At 44.1% G+C, this 16,197-nt stretch overlaps 1 protein-coding gene across 3 annotated transcripts in view; it reads right to left on the bottom strand.

Annotated features, from left to right (window-relative positions):
* BICDL1 (BICD family like cargo adaptor 1) overlaps positions 1-16,197 on the bottom strand; it is a 93,284-nt gene that overhangs the window by 7,130 nt on the left and 69,957 nt on the right. For 2 of the 3 annotated variants that reach the window (XM_078381620.1, XM_072983514.2), the window contains 2 exons: positions 15,138-15,268; positions 8,780-8,900 (listed from right to left, as the gene is read on the bottom strand). In XM_078381620.1, the coding sequence (XP_078237746.1) occupies positions 8,780-8,900; positions 15,138-15,268 (252 nt within the window). Of the gene's footprint in view, positions 1-7,558; positions 7,668-8,779; positions 8,901-15,137; positions 15,269-16,197 lie in introns of all 3 variants that reach the window. The other variant, XR_013539171.1, reaches the window with a different exon arrangement.

Raw genomic sequence — 16,197 nt, 5'->3', positions numbered from 1 at the left:
CTAATATTCAACCTGAATCTGGTTTCCTACAGTTTGAGCCCATTATTGTACTTGACGGGTCAGAAAGACGCACACCGTCAGACAGGTCCCCTCTCTCTCACGTTTTCTCTCTCTCTCTCTCAGTCTCTCTCTCTCTCTCTCTCTCACACACACACACACACACACACACACACACGTCTAGAGTTCAAAAACAAGGTATATATGCAACTGGGGGTGGGGGGAAGAAGTTATAAAACAGCTTTTCTATCAAGGGAGTACCTAGAATGTTTCAAGCCTTTATCTCCCCTTCCATCCTTGTTATTAATTACGGCAGCTGATTAAAGGCAGCTGCTCTATGGGCAGAGAAGTGTCTCTTCGAAGGCCAGTCATTCAGAAACAAACGAAGGAAGGCTCTCGTGCACAGAAGGGGTGAGGAGCCCACCGCCACCCACATGCGTTCCAACTCTACCCGTCTCACCAAAACAAGAAGACAAACAAGGACACCAAGATCCATGAAAGTGCATGAACTGATCTATACGCAGAGACACAAACCGGAGAAATTATTTTAGAACAGAGAGAGAACATACACAGCATCTAATACACACTCTTCCCATCATTGACAGTGGCACCGGAGAAGCATGATTTCAGATTTAAAGATCTGTTTTTCCTCTGTGCCCCCAAGTTCATCTACCATGGAGCAACCCTACTAGGGTTTTCAAGGTAGGTGAGACATTTAAGGAGCGATTTTTACCAGACCCGTCCTACCCCTCAGTGAGTTTCCATGGCCAAGTGGGGATTTGAACCCAGGTCTCTGGAGTCCCAATCCAGCATACCACACTGGTCTTTAAGATTCACAGTTATATTAAATTCTAAACTGAGATTAACTTGACGAAGCATCTTGAAACTTCTCTGAACACTGGAAGCTGCCTTATCCTGGACCAGACTCTTAGCCCATTTTACCCAGTTCTGCCAACTCAGATTAACTGAGGGATTCCGGGGTTTCTTTCTAGCCCAACCTGGAGACGCCGAGAGTGGAAACCCCAGACCTTTTGCATGGACAGCCACCACGTGGTGTCCCCTTCTCAATCCTCTTTATGCTAGGTCTTCCTCTTCTCCGTGAGAGCCCTTTCAAGTGGGTTTTGTTGTCTCGTGATGTGGCTAAACTAAAGCACAATAGCTTCCGCTTACAAATTTTAGCTTCTAGTGTGAGTTCAGGCTCAATCTAGAACTCACTTCTTTCTCTTTCTAGCGGTCCAGGTTATCCATAAAGCTTTACTTCAAGACTTACATTTTGCTTGAGTTAGATTTTTCCCCCCAGTCAGCTTTCTTATTATTCTGCTTTCACATCTAGGTATACAGTCGGGAATACCTCGGCCCTGATGACCTTGGCCAACACATAGAAAGGCAAGTAAAGCCCCATTTGCCTCGAAAATTGTCCTAACCCAATACTACGAATCCCCAAAGTGACACATGTCCTTACGCTTAAGAATCTCCTCCAGTTCCTTCATCACTGTCCTTCCTAGTGTCAGCCTGCTTCTAATTCCTTGGCTGCAATCTCCGTTTGCATGGATGACTGAACCCAAGATGCAGAAAATCTTTTAACTACTTTGGTTTCTTCCTTGTCCAGCATACAGATTGAACAGGCATGGAAATAAATACGCCCTTTCCTAACATCTTTGGTTTTTGTTTATTTCTTTTATTTATTGTATTTATACCACACCTATCTAGTCGAATGACCACTCTAGGTGGCTAGACAGTTTACTGAAAACTATTCTGATTCTTCATATTCTGTCCTAACCTTTTATTTAGAGAATAAGCTATTCATCATGATGATCAAATATTGTGCCACGCTGATTTCCCCTACAACAATCTATAGCTTTCCATGATCCATACCGTCAAAGGCTTTGCTGTCATATTTAAAGCGCAATGTAAATTTCCTTCTAAAATTCTTCAGTACATGCCCGTCACCAATATATACCCTGTTTCCCCTAAAATAAGATCTAACCTGAAAATAAGCCCTAGGATGATTTTTCAGAAAGCTCGTAATATGTCCTATTCCAAAAATAAGCCCCAGTCACGTGAAACCCCGCCCTGCACCCTTGTGCAGCAACCAGAAGAAGGGGACAGGATTGTCTTTGAATAAATGTCAATTGTTGTACATGACAAAAATAAAACATTCCCTGAAAATAAGCCCTAATGCATTTTTGGAACAAAAATTAACATAAGATCCTGTTTTATTTGGGGGGGGGAAACAGGGCAGTATATTCTCTTTCATTTCTGAATTCACCTTAAACTTTGCGCGTTTCTCACTCCTTATGAGTCTTCGTTGTAAAATCTTGAGCATCACTTTGCTTGCATAGGAAATTAACACGAAAGTAGGAGAAATGTGTTTGGTTTCCATTTTAATATGGCTCAACCTAAGCAATATTTCCTGAATTAATACCTGAACCAGTATGCAATTATACTCCAGTTTCACCCCTTCAAATGTTGTGATCTCGGGGTGTGTGTGTGTGTGGAGAGAATTCTAATTTGTATTCTAGCAGCCTGAGCACAAACCACTTTCAGAAATCATAAAGGGAGGGCACAAGTCAACTTAATTTGGTCCACATTTTGGGAAGATGAGACATGGCCCTTTTAATCTGCTGTTCCTGTTTTCACTGTTTAATACCATCGTCATCGTCAGTGGGTGACGAGATTTTATATTGATATTATCTGATCACACACTGCGTGGGTATGTGAAAACCCAGAAAGTCAGGGTTTAATTTGAAATAAACAAATAAGGAAGCAAAATGTGAATATTCTAGAATGCAAAACACACACACACAATATCAACCAGAGATTAGTAAAGCCAAGGAGGAAAAAAGAATTTTAAACCCACGCATGGATTATCACAATATGGGCTTGGTTGCTAAGAACAACCATCAAATGCAAATGGGCACACCGCTCTCTCTCTCTCTCTCCCTAGTCCTACTATAAAACCACCACCATCTGCAAACGGACACATCCAGAAAGCCAAACCCTGGCACCTCATCTTACATTCCGAGCCCGTTCCCCGCCTGACGTCACTTGCACGACGAGTCCCCCTTGGCTGCACCGCGACTGAGTTTTCAAGAACGTTCCAAGGAAGGAGGAGGGCAGGTTCGGCCCCAGAATACTGAATAACTGGTGCATCTCAACAGAAATGAAGCCGAAGGTCAGCTCGGCTCTGTGTGGGTGCCTTTATACAGGACCAAGGGAGAGAAAGAACTGCTTCTGGAAAAGGGCCTGCCGGAGACGCATCTTTTCCCGTCCTCGATATTCAAAATCGCCTGCCAGAAAGCAGCCGCATCCCGTCTTTAGGGGGAATGTGAAGATCATGCAGAGGCGTTGCTGGATCCTTGCACACATCGGGACATGTGACCCAGAAGAGACGTAACACCTCATTCATCTGCATGTGGCAATAGCATCTGCATTGGTGTGCATTTTAAAAAGATGCTTGTGCCCTTACACATTGGCCAGGATACCAAGAAAGAAAGAAAGGGGAAAAAAGGAAAGGGGAAAAAAAGGCAGGGGATTGTATTTTATTCCTCCAAATCTTTATCTAAAAGATCCAGTGGAACTTGGTGGGATATTTGGTCCTTGCTGAATGTCACCCATCTGCTCAACCCTTTTCCATCAGGTTAACAAATAAAGCAAAAGATGCAAATCGTTAGCCACCTGCATAACTAAGATATGAACGGCCGCCCCCATACACGCCGGGCAGATTGAGGGCTTCCAACAAGGGGGAGATGAGCATTGACAGATATCATCGCATCAGGTCTGCGCCCCCCCCCCCCCCCCGGCCTTACAATCACCTCAAACCTCTTTTCTTTTTCTTCCTACTGCCTGTGACCTTGCAGTGATCAGGCAGAGGGGGTAAAAGGAAGGCCAAATGGGAGATCTGTTCTCCCCCCCCTCCAGGTAGTGGGATTAACCAAGGAAGACACCCCCACCCCCCCCCCAAACACATATACAGTGGTGCCTCGCTAGACAGTTACCCCGCATGACCGTTTTTTTTGCTAGACATTGACTTTTTGCGATCGCTATAGCGATTCGCAAAACAGTGGTTCCTATGGGGGAATTTCGCTGGACAATGTTTGGTCCCTGCTTTGCAAAGCGATTTTCGCTAGACGACAATTTTGACAGCTCCCTCCGCACTCGCAAAACGGGTGTTTTCGAGATCTATGATCTAAATCAGTAGTTCTTAACGTGGGCAATAATGCCCCCCAGGGGGCGATTTCATTTTTCAGGGGGGCGGTAGAACGAAAAGGGGCGGTGTGGGGGCGCTGGAGCAGAAGGGGGGCGGTAGGGGGGTGCTGGAGCAAGCCAAACCTGTGAAGATGGCTGCAGCCTTTTTACAGTGTGCATGAATATATATTTTCCTACAATTTTCATTTAGTTTCAGACTTTTTGTCTTGAAATTTTTAGTTCCTGCATTTGTTTTTATGCCCTTTTTATATTTCATCTTGCGTCTTAAAATTCACTTGCAACTAAATCATTAAATGTTACTTTTTGGGGGGCATTTCATTTTCTTGGAATTTAATTTTGTTTTCAGGGGTCATTGGATTTAAGTGTCTTAAATAAATAAATAAATAAATAAATAAATAAATAAATAAATAAATAAACAAACAAATAAATAAATACATAAAGATATCATCACTGCAGGGAGGGGGGGCGATGGTAACTTCTTCATTGGCTCAAGGGGGCGTTTCTTTCAAAAAGGTTAAGAACCACTGATCTAAATAGCAAGACAGCTATTTAAACAGCTGATCGGCGGTTCGCAAAGCGGCTTTCCTATGGCCGATCTTCGCTAGACAACGACGATTCTTCCCCACTGGAACGCATTAAATAGGTTTCAATGCATTCCAATGGGGAAATGCTTTTCGCTAGACGATGATTTCGCTAAACAGCGATTTCAGTGGAAGGGATTATCATTGTCTAGCGAGGCACCACTGTACTGAATGCATCCTGCCCAACGGCCTTCTGAAACTGGGGCTGCCACTGGAAGAACACACATGTGGGATTCTATAGGCAATGCCAGGAATAGGGTGGCCATGTATTAGACTCCAACACCCATTGTCCCCAACCAAGAGAACGTCAATCCTACACTCACGGATACTCACATGTGTTTGTGAGCCAACCGCTAGACGCTTCTCCTGCCCCATGCGTGCACACACAAACACACTGAAAAAACTAAGCATCCAGAACAAAGGCCAAGCCCATAACCCACTGGGTCGGAGGAAGGCATTTTGCCTCAACAGTCAGACCAGCCGATGGTGCCCACCCCTGCCCACCCTCACAAGCCAAGGTCTGCCTCTAGCCACGCACTAGCCACCCGGTTATTTGGGCAACTGTGAGGCAGAAAGGACCCCCAGGGGCTCTTCCCGTCCCTGGCTCTGCGAATCACAAACATCAAGTTAGCAGGTTCGCGGTTCGGCTGCCTTTCTGCGGCACCCCAAAAACGGCCGACTGGGGCAGAATAAACTCCCCAAGAAACAAATTCTCCTTTGAAGGCTATATGACTCCTCAAAAATAGCTCCAAAATACACTTCAGCTTCGGAGGCTCCCTGGAGTTCCCTTTTGCCCTGGAGAAGCCTTTGAGAGCCTCAGGATTGGGGGGGGGGGGAGTCTTTAATGGCGAAAAATCACTGTCGGGTCACCACGGCCAGGATGAGGACTGCTGGCGGCAATCTGGGGGGTGATTCTGCACTATTAAAGACTCCCTCCCCCCTTCCCCATCTTGAGGCTCCCAAATGCCAGGGGAAAACAGAGCCCGGGGGGGGGCACACAAAATGAAAGGGAGGGACTGGCAGCTTTCAATTTGTTTAAATTAAATATTTCTGGCGTTGGATCTGGTTTATACATCTTAACTTTATACCAAGAGGATTTTGTTCGTACTCAGCTGAAGAGAAAATAAGATACAGCTCCACTGTAGGAAAAAAACTTCTCAACATTGTCTGACAATAGTGAAACCTCCTACACCAGAGTTTCTATGGGGTCATGTTCCCCAGTGAAAAAGAAACAAAACAAAATAAACTTAACAGCAGTTTTTTTTTCAATCCATATGAACAAACCCGTTCTCACTGTTAGGAGCGGGTCTTTTATAAAGCATAGGGATCTTAATTGCTCATTCAGTAGTCAATGAATAATAGAAGCAATGTTACTTTTTTTACAAGAAATAGATCTCTCAATTACCTCCACAAACCCGGAGCCACTGGAAGACTCCATTGCAGTGGCAGATTTCTTGCATTAGCAGGGGGGCTGGACAAAATGAGCACGGAAACCCTCCAGAAAATTTGAAATAATTTGTTCAAAATTACTTAGTCTCATTTGTTATGTTTTTCAGCCACAAGTTAAAATATTGTTCTCTTAATCCTTAAAAGGACAAAACTATTTTAATGTTCCTTGTTGTATTAACCTGTTACAGTCATTATCATCAATTCTCAGTAATGCATAGTATTGCTAATATATCATTAGCAATATGATAAAATAATTAACCAACAAATTAAAGTTCTCTGGATTTTAGGATCAACGAGTCAACTCACCTTGAGAATTTAACGTTAGGATGTTGGCACAACCATTGAAAGGATCTGGGGACATTTCTATGCAAATCAGATACTCTTCGGCTTAACCGGAATCCAAGAGATTTAATTTAAAAAAAGAGGAAGTTCTACCGAGCAAGACCATTAGTCACGACTAACTCAGTAGTCTCTGCCGTGACCAGCAGCTTTCTTCCACTCTCTCCCAGTCAGGGGTCATTCCAGAAACAGAACATGGAACGTTCTGTGAACTCTAGCATTGAACTGTGGTGCTTCTCTTAAAAACTATCAATAAAAGCAAAGCGTGCTGCTTATATACCGTCCCATAGCTCTCTCCGAGTGGTTTACCGTTTCATTATGAGGCTACACATTGCCCTCTCCAATCCCCAGCAAGCTGGGCATTCAGTTTGGAAAGATGGAAGGCTTAGTCAACTGACCTTGTCTGAATTAAAGTCCAGCCGTGAGCAGAGTCTTCTCTGCAGTACTGCAGTTTAACCACTGCACCGTGAGACTGTTCTAATATCCTATCCTATGGTTGTATAAAGAGCCGGAGGAGGAGAAAATGGATTTCTACTGCATCAGCCACTTGAGTCCCATGTTACCCAGTACAGTTGACACTGAAAGGCCCCGGCTCTCTCTTAGACAGGATTCTACCCTAGCCCCATCTAGAGAGACCAATGGTTGAGACTGGGTTCTTCTACATGCAGAGAAGAGCGCCACACTGTATCCATGGCGCTCCATGACAGCATTCTAAAACACTAAAATATTACAAGTGCATGCATGGAAGATGAAGTCATGTGTTAAAATAAAGATACTCGTCCAACATACAAGCAAGCGAACCGAGAAAAGTACTAATTTTTTAAAAGAAATGTAACACAACTGCAAAAGAGCGCTAAAAGGGATGAATGGATCTGTGTGATGCTTGCATTCCTTTCCCCGGAGAAAGACGTCGGAGTGACACTGAACTCGGATGGAATGGGAGAGGATGCGGTGGGTAAGGAGAGAAGAGGGTGGGAGCTCACCTTAAAGGCAGGAGGGGTGTACGACTAAAGCTGTTGTTACAGGAACTGAGAAAGGCCACTAGATCAGAAACCAAAGGAGCCAGATAGTAAAAAGCCCTGAGGAAGCAAACTAGAGGCATTGGCAGCAAGAGAGAGGAAAGGGGGGGGGAAGAGAGAGAAAGAGAGAGGAGAACACGGAGAAATTGAAAAACAGGAGTAAAGGTCAAACACAAGAGAGGTTTCTGCTGAGTATTGGAAGGACAGCTCAGAATTCAGACTTAGGAAAGGGTCAAAATAGATGATACACTAAGCCTATTTTTAGAAGAAATACAGTAGGACCCTCTTATCCGCGGAATCGGTATCCACTGATTCACTTATCCAGGGTTTGAAAACGATCAAAACTATTAAAAGAAAAATCCTAGAAATATATATTTCTAAAGAAAAAGTGACCAGAACTACAGTATAGTGCAGTGATGGTGAACCTTTTTGAGCCCGAGTGCCCAAATTACAACACAAAATAAACTTATTTATTTCAAAGTGCCAATACTGCAATTAAAACCTGAATGCTGAGGTTTTAGTTTAGAAAAAAAACACAACTGCTCCTACGCTGCAATGGTTAAATGCTTGGTGTTTTTTTTCCCCTATGGGTGGTATTAACAAATAAATACTCTAGGGGGCAGTGCTCATCCCAGTCTCCAAGCCACAGAGCCAGCATTTGTCCATAGACAGTTTCTGTGGTCACGTGGCCAGCGCAACTAGACACGGAACGCCATTACCTTCCCACCGAAGTGGTCCCTATTTATCTACTCGCATTTTTACATGCTTCGAACGGCTAGGTTGGCAGGAGCTGGGATAAGCGACGGGAGCTCCCTCCATCGCCTGGATTCGATCTTATGACGGCTGGTCTTCTGACCTTCCAGCACAGAGGCTTCTGTGGTTTAACCCGCAGCACCACCCACATCCCCCAATATTTAAAAGAACACCCCAAATCCTTCCCAAGCAGTTTTGCTACAGCAGGGCATGCTTTTGTCAGTACAGAGCAGGGCTTTGAAAAATCTACTTTTCGGACTAAAATTCCCAGAAACAGGACCCCCCACCCGCATGGCCACTCACTCGCCTGGTGGCTGGGGATTCTGGGACTTGTAGCACCGACCCCACCGTGGCAAGAGTGTTTCTCCTATTGCTGGAACAGACACAAGTGGTTTTTCTCATGGTTTCCACAAGCCCTTCCCACCCTCTTACCTGCCACGCCTCTAGCTGCTGAGAAAGATTCAGCTTCTGCTGGATCGCGTCCAACAGCTGGCTATTCAATGACATCATATCGATCTTGCATTTGGCTAGTTCCATTTCAACAGCGTTCTTCCTGAAAAAGCCAAGCCAAGCAGGCCTAATTAGAACAGCCACTTTTTCTCTGCATTGCTCGCCCTGCAGCTTCCTAACCACCCTGGGCCACCAATGGGATTATCCAAGAGGGTAACAGTTTTATAAAATATTACGCCCACACGAACCTTCCAAAACATGACAGGTAAAATAAATTTTGATAATGCATACAAGATAAAGCCTGCAAGGTGTAAGTAGGTAAGGTTAATGACAAACTGGCTTACAAAGAAGCTTCTGCCCAACAAAGCCTGATAAAAAGGTAAGGGGCCACTGGTTGATTTTAACCATCACATTCAAATAGGCTGGACAGAGCTGAGCCTTGCAGGTGTTGTTTTTCTGCTTTTAGTACTAGAACCCAATAATACAAATTCAAATAAGCCACACTTTGCCATCCTTCCATTTCACTCTGTCCAATGATACTCAAAATACATCATTCTTATTGGCAACTAGCAAAATGAGTTGGCTGCAATGTGAGGAAGAGCTTTATTTATTTACACCGAGGGTCTCCTCTTCCTCGTTTTGAATTCACAACAACCCTGTGAAGCAGATCACACCACAAGAGCGAGAGTGTCATAAAACTGCCTAGTTTCACAGCAGAACAGGGATTTGAACCCAGGTCTTCCAGGGATTACCCTATTTTTCTGTGTATAAGACACCTCCTTGTATAAGACCCCCACACACACTTTTCTAATCCAAAATTAAGAAATCTAAGTGGGGCTGAGCAAGTGTAGGGTGGAAAGGGATCAAAGCGCTGCAGGATCGCTTTGATCCCTGCTTTACCCTCCACTTGTTTTTGTTCTCTCCTCAGCTTGCTTCCGTGTATAAGACGACCCTCAATTTTAGTCTTAAGAATTTTAGACAAAAGTATAGTCTTATACATGGAAAAATACGGTAATCTAAACTAAACGACAGTCCCTTCGCCACACTGGCTAGTAAAGCAATAACATTACTCTAGCTTTCCACAACATGACATCTTCCAGAAAGGGACCACTGCAATGCTACATAGGGATCGTGGGGAGTGTCTCGAAAGACAACTTGGAAGGGCTCCATGCTAGGAAACGAGAAAGACTCCAGGGTTGGATGGATTCCTTCTTCACCGTTGAAGGTTTTTCAAATAGACCATAGTGGGCCACCTGACAAGGATGCTTCAACTATGGACTTCCCGCTTCCCTTCAGGTCCCTTCCAGCGTTACAGTTCTACGAGTCTACAATTCTATGGCCCAAATCCTGTTGCTCAGATTAGTTAAGTTCACTAGAGCAGGCCCATTGAACTGATGGGGATTTGGTGAGCGGCAACAGGTGCAAAATGCTAGGGCCAGGCTAGTTTCGGGCACCTTGAGATACGATCACATTTCCCCAGTTCTGACTTGCTTGCACTGGCTGCCTGTATGCTTCCGTGCCAGATTCGAGGTTTTAATATTGACATATAAGGCCCGTAACCGTTTGGGACCTCGTTACTTGTCAGAGCGCCTTTCCCTGAGATCTATGCCACCTGTGGGCTATCACGTTGAGAGTGGCCATCCGGAGGGAGGTCCAGAAATCTATGACTAGGAACCGGGTCTTCTTGATGGTGATACATATTCGTTTATGCCATGTGCTTAATTGTTAATTTTGGCTGCTGTCATCACCGGGTTTTTTTTTTCCTGGGGGAGGTGCTTTTGTGATTGTTTTGTTTGCTGGGGTTTGGGATTGGGTGGTGTTATTTTTGTAAGCCTTCCAGAGTGGTAGGCTGGCCACTAGACGGGTGATACACAAATGCAATAAATAAATAAATTGATGAGTCAATTCCTCCATTAGTCTTATTGATTCAAACTCTTAGGCCCATTGATTCAAATGAGACTTACTTGAGCATAGTATGTTGCAATTAGAGTGGGCTCATATGAATCAATGGGCTCTATAGAGGTGGTGACTCACTAAAATTCCACTGATTCAAGAGGCCTGTTGTTGTTCAGTCATTAAGTTGTGTCCAACTCCTCGTGACCCCATGGACCACAGCATGCCAGGCCCTCCTGTCTTCCACTGCCTCCCGGAGTTGGGTCAAATTCATGTTGGTCGCTTCGATGACACTGTCCAGCCATCTCGTCCTCTGTCATCCCTCTTCACCTCTTGCCTTCACACTTTCCTAACATCAGCATCTTTTCCAGGGAGTCTTCTCTTCTCATGAGATGGCCAAAGTACTGGAGCCTCAGTTTCAGTGAGCACTCAGGGTTGCTTTCCTTCAGAACGGATAGGTTTGTTCTCCTTGCAGTCCAGGGGACTCTCAAGATTCTCCTCCAGCACCAAAATTCAAAAGCATCAATTGTTCGATCGTCAGCCTTCTTTATGGTCCAGCTCTCACTTCCATACATCGCTACAGGAAAAACCATAGCTTTGACTATGCAGACCTTTGTCGGCAAGGTGATGTCTCTACTTTTTAAGATGCTGTCAAGGTTTGTCATCGCTTTCCTTCCAAGAAGCAGGTGTCTTTTAATTTCATGGCTGCTGTCACCATCTGTAATGATCATGGAGCCCAAAAAAGCAAAATCTGTCACTGCCTTTATTTCTTCCCCTTCTATTTGCCAGGAGGTGATGGGAGCAGTGGCCATGATCTTAGTTTTTTTGATGTTGAGCTTCAGACCATTTTTTGCACTCTCCTCTTTCACCTGCATTAAGAGGTTCTTTAATTCCTCCTCACTTTCTGCCATCAGAGTGGTATCATCCACATATCTGAGGTTGTTGATATTTCTCCTGGCAATCTTAATTCTGGTTTGGTATTCCTTCAGTCCTGCCTTTTGCATGATGTATTCTGCATATAAATTAAATAAGCAGGGAGACAATACTTGCCCACAGTAGTAGATATGGTAATCATCTGAATTGAATTTGCCCATTCCCATCCATTTTAGTTCACTGACGCCCAGGATGTCAATGTTCATTCTTGCCATCTCCTGTTTGACCACCTCCAGCTTCCCAAGGTTCATAGATCTTACATTCCAGGTTCCTATGCAGTATTCTTCTTTGCAGCATCGGACTTTCCTTTCACTTCCAGGCGCATCTGCAGCTCAGCGTCCTTTCGGCTTTGGCCCAACCACTTCATTAGCTTTGGAGCTACTTGTACTTGTCCTCTGCTCTTCCTCAGTAGCATGTTGGACGCCTTCCGACCTGAGAGTCCCATCTTCCAGCATCATATCTTTTAGCCTTTTGTTTCTGTCTATGGGGTTTTCTTGGCAAAGATACTGGAGTGGCATTGCCAATTCCTGCTCCAGGTGGATTGCGTTGAATCAGAACTCTCCACTATGACCTGTCTGTCTTGGGTGTCCCTGCACGGCATAGCCCATAGCTTCTCTGAGTTACTCAAGCCCCTTCTCCACAACAAGGCAGCAATCCGTGAAGGGGCCAAGGGGCCTACTTTAGTGCAGTTGACTAAAGTATGCAACAGGATTTTGGCGTACCTCTGTATTTCCAGAGAAAGCCTGTTAGAACAAAGTCCTTCAAATATACTTGCATTGCTAAAAAAAAAAAGAAGAAGTAAAAGGATGAAACAAACAAATAAATAAATAAATCCCCCAACAATGAATGACTACTGAACATTAATGACTTGTGCATCCCAAGAAAGGTAGCTGGTTTCCATGGATACAGGAGAGAGCTAGTAACCCACACACATACTAAAATATCAGCTCGGCTTTTCGACTTGGGAAGACTTGGCAGCCGAGCGGGCCTTCCCTCCTTCTGCCAGCAGATGGCAGTGTTAGAATGGCTCTTTCTAGAAACTGGGATGCGCTCGGTCCTTCTGGGTAGAGGAGGCAATGGTTGGATCGGGCTGGCCATTCTGTTCCACCACCTTAGGCTTCACGCTTTGGGCATCATGATGGAGGAGAAATATTTTAGTGATTCGGCTGGATTGCAGCTGAGTTTTCGCTGCCAGGTCTGGGCACGAGGATGGGAGGGCAGGATCTCCTTCCTCGTGTGCCAAAACCACCTGGCTGGTTTTGGGGAGCGTACGCCTTGATTCGAGTCGCGTGTCAACGGCTGCTCCGCTTCAGGCAGCAAAATGCTTTGGGCTGCTCACACCCAGGGGCGGGCAGAAGATCGGCTGGAGGGCTTCTGAGGGAGCTGCACAAAGGCAGTACCGAAACGCTCCCTTCGTCTTTTCTTTCACACTGCTGAGCCAGTGTTGTTAGCCCAGGGTTGCAAATTAGATGCCGGACAAATAGATTTATCTAGCTGTCTGTGTGTCCGTCCATATCTCTCTCTCTCTCTCTCTCTCACTTTTATTTGTTCATTTATCTCTTTAACTTATATCCTACCTTTCCCTCCCAAAATGGAATTCAAGGTCACTCACAAAAAAGGTTTTTTAAAAAACAGATACAGCTAGATCTCTGACATTTCGGCGCCAGGTTAAAACCTTCCTGTTCTGGAAGTTTTTTAAATTTAAGTTTTTAATTTTAGTTAATGTCATGGATCTAGATTGTTTTTGTAGATTGTTTTTGCTTTTATTTTTGCTTTTTGTAGAGTGGATGTGGCTGTATTGGTTTTTAGTGTCTGTTTTTAACTGAACTGTTTTAATTAATGTTGGAAGCCGCCCGGAGACTCTTGCAGAGTGCAGGCGGTATACAAGTCGGATGGATGGATGGATGGATGGATAGATGATAGACAGGTAGGTAGGTAGGTAGGTAGGTAGGTAGGTAGGTAGGTAGGTAGGTAGGTAGGTAGGTAGGTAGGTAGGTAGGTAGGTAGGTAGGTAGGTAGGTAGGTAGGTAGGTAGGTAGGTAGGTAGGTAGGTAGGTAGGTAGATAGATAGATAGATAGATAGATAGATAGATAGATAGATAGATAGATAGATAGATAGATAGATAGATAGATAGATAGATAGATAGATAGATAGATAGATAGATAGATAGATAGATAGATAGATAGATAGATAGATAGATAGATAGATAGATAGATAGATAGATAGATAGATAGATAGATAGATAGAACAAACCTCTGTGGAGCCAGAGGTTGGAAGTGTGATTTTCTTTGACAAGGGCTGGAGTCAGTGATCGAAATTATAACATGAGAACACAGCAGAGCTTTAAAAAAAGTTTTTTTAAATGCATCAATTTTGTAAGAAATCACCTTCCCATTCGAAGTGGCTTTTTGGGGTTTTGCTTATTAAGGGATGACAGAGAGGTGGGTCAGCCTAACCTCCTCAGCACCTGGGATGTAGGCATGAATCCAGTTGCTACGCTAGACCTGTTGAATCAATGGAACACTGCTTACTCAGTGCTTGTGAAACTCTTTGATTTAATGGGTCGTGTTTAGCCGAGACTTAACAGCTAGACTTGCCCCTTAATTTCCTAAACAGTTTCATACACAAGTTTCATTTAATTAAAACATGGTCGCCCACCGTAAAGGCCACGGCGTAGAGTGCAAGAGCCAATGATGTTTGTTTAAAAGCCCCCACTTCTATCCATTGCTGCATTCCAGTCATGGGAGGAGGTGACTCGTCAATTATTGGCAATTTGCTGCACCAACTTACACAACTGTACCTACACTAGCCTAACTAATTGAAAGGATTCTGGCCAGTTATTTCAAGGAGCATATTTCAACCACTGCATTGGTCTGGGGCTTTTTGTTGGCCGTTCTGTATTGATTTATAATATACCTTCAGAGATTCGTGTGGCCCCTACGCTGGGAATCTTTAAAACCCAATTAAAAACATGGTTGTACATCCAGGCCTTCCCTCTAGTCAATACCTGATTTCTTTTCTATTCCTTCTTGTTTTAATCTCACTCTATTTTATTGTAACTGTATCAAATGATTATGGAATGTTCCTGTGTTTTTATGGTTTTATCCTATACGGGAAGCCGTCTAGAGTGGTCGAGTAGACCAGATAGGCGGGGTATAAATAAATAAATAAATAAATAAATAAATAAATAAATAAATAAATAAACTACACACACAAAGATACATACACTGCTCCCCACTGCAAACTCTATAGTGCAGTGTATTGTGCTAATTTTGGCTCCTGGTTTTCGGCTAAATCCGGGTGCTAGTCTCATTCAGAGGAGAACCATGTAATCAGTGGACTTTGTGCAAGCGTTGATTTAATTAAGTGGATCTCTTCTGGTTTAGGAATAGCAATTCAATTTAGGCCCCCGGACTTTACTGGACTTCTCCTTACAGGCAAAAGTGTTACACCTCCGCTCATCTTTCCATACGTCCAAAATGACTCGGAGTCTTTAAATGCGGTGAAGCTTACTTGGCAATTGCATCGTCCCGGTCCCTGATAGCCTTCAAGAGTTGCTCGTTCACATCTTTATCATCCACCGACCCTCGGAGTTTATCTCTCTCTTCTTTCAGGGAAGTCATTTCCACGCTCAGCAGCGTCACCTGGTCAGAAGAACCGGGGCAAAGAAATAATCAAAACTCCGAGGGCACAGATCTCAGAGCAACCGGGCTCACCTCTCAGAAGATAAGGAAAAGGATTGACACAGCTAGGGAGGGACCTTCGGCATCCACACTGTAGCAGGAGACTTCGTGCAGGAGGATAGTCGGAAGAACCTCGAGAGGACAGCGTTCTGAACGCAAATTGACAATTGTCGTGACTGCTACCTGTTCACTTCCAGAAGACTGCAACCAGGGCTTGGGAAATGACTTTTAAAAGTAATTAGTTAAAGTTATCATCCCACAGTGCAGGAAAAATAACTAGCTGCCATGATAAAGTTTTTAAAATAACTCCAGCGTATCTCAGGAGTAATTAAAATCATTGCTAGCTAATTTGTTTAAAGAAAACCCCACCGTCTGAATATTAAAGGGCTAGCCTGTGATATAAAACAGTCTCACCTCCTATCCAAACCCCTGTGAGTGTTGTTTCACAACAGACTTCAAGGCAGCAACACAACAGAAGCCACCACTCAAACCATCCACTTGAGTGCCCTACCGTTTCGGAAACCATATACAGTGGTGCCCTGCTTGATGATTAGCCCGCTCCACGATGAATCCACTTTACGATGAGTTTTTTGCAATCGCTATTGAAATCGCAAAACAATATTTAAATGGGGAAAATCCGCTTGACGACAATAGGTTACCTGCTTCGGGAATCGATTTTTCACTTAACAACGATCAAAAACAGCTGATCATCGGGTTTTCAAAATGGCTCCCCACTGTGTTCAGGACGGATTCTTCACTTTACAGGCATCGGAAAATGGCTGCCCTATGGAGGATCTTCGCTGCACTATGAGGTATTTCACCCACTGGAATGCATTGACTGGTTTTCAATGCATTTCAATGGGTTTTTTACTTTCGCTTGACGACGATTT

Source organism: Pogona vitticeps, chromosome 14 (genome assembly GCF_051106095.1).
Source record: "Pogona vitticeps strain Pit_001003342236 chromosome 14, PviZW2.1, whole genome shotgun sequence".
NCBI classification, from domain to species: Eukaryota; Metazoa; Chordata; class Lepidosauria; order Squamata; family Agamidae; genus Pogona; species Pogona vitticeps.
Note: the sequence above shows the minus strand (reverse complement) of the source record. Positions and strands in the feature narration are given on the sequence as shown.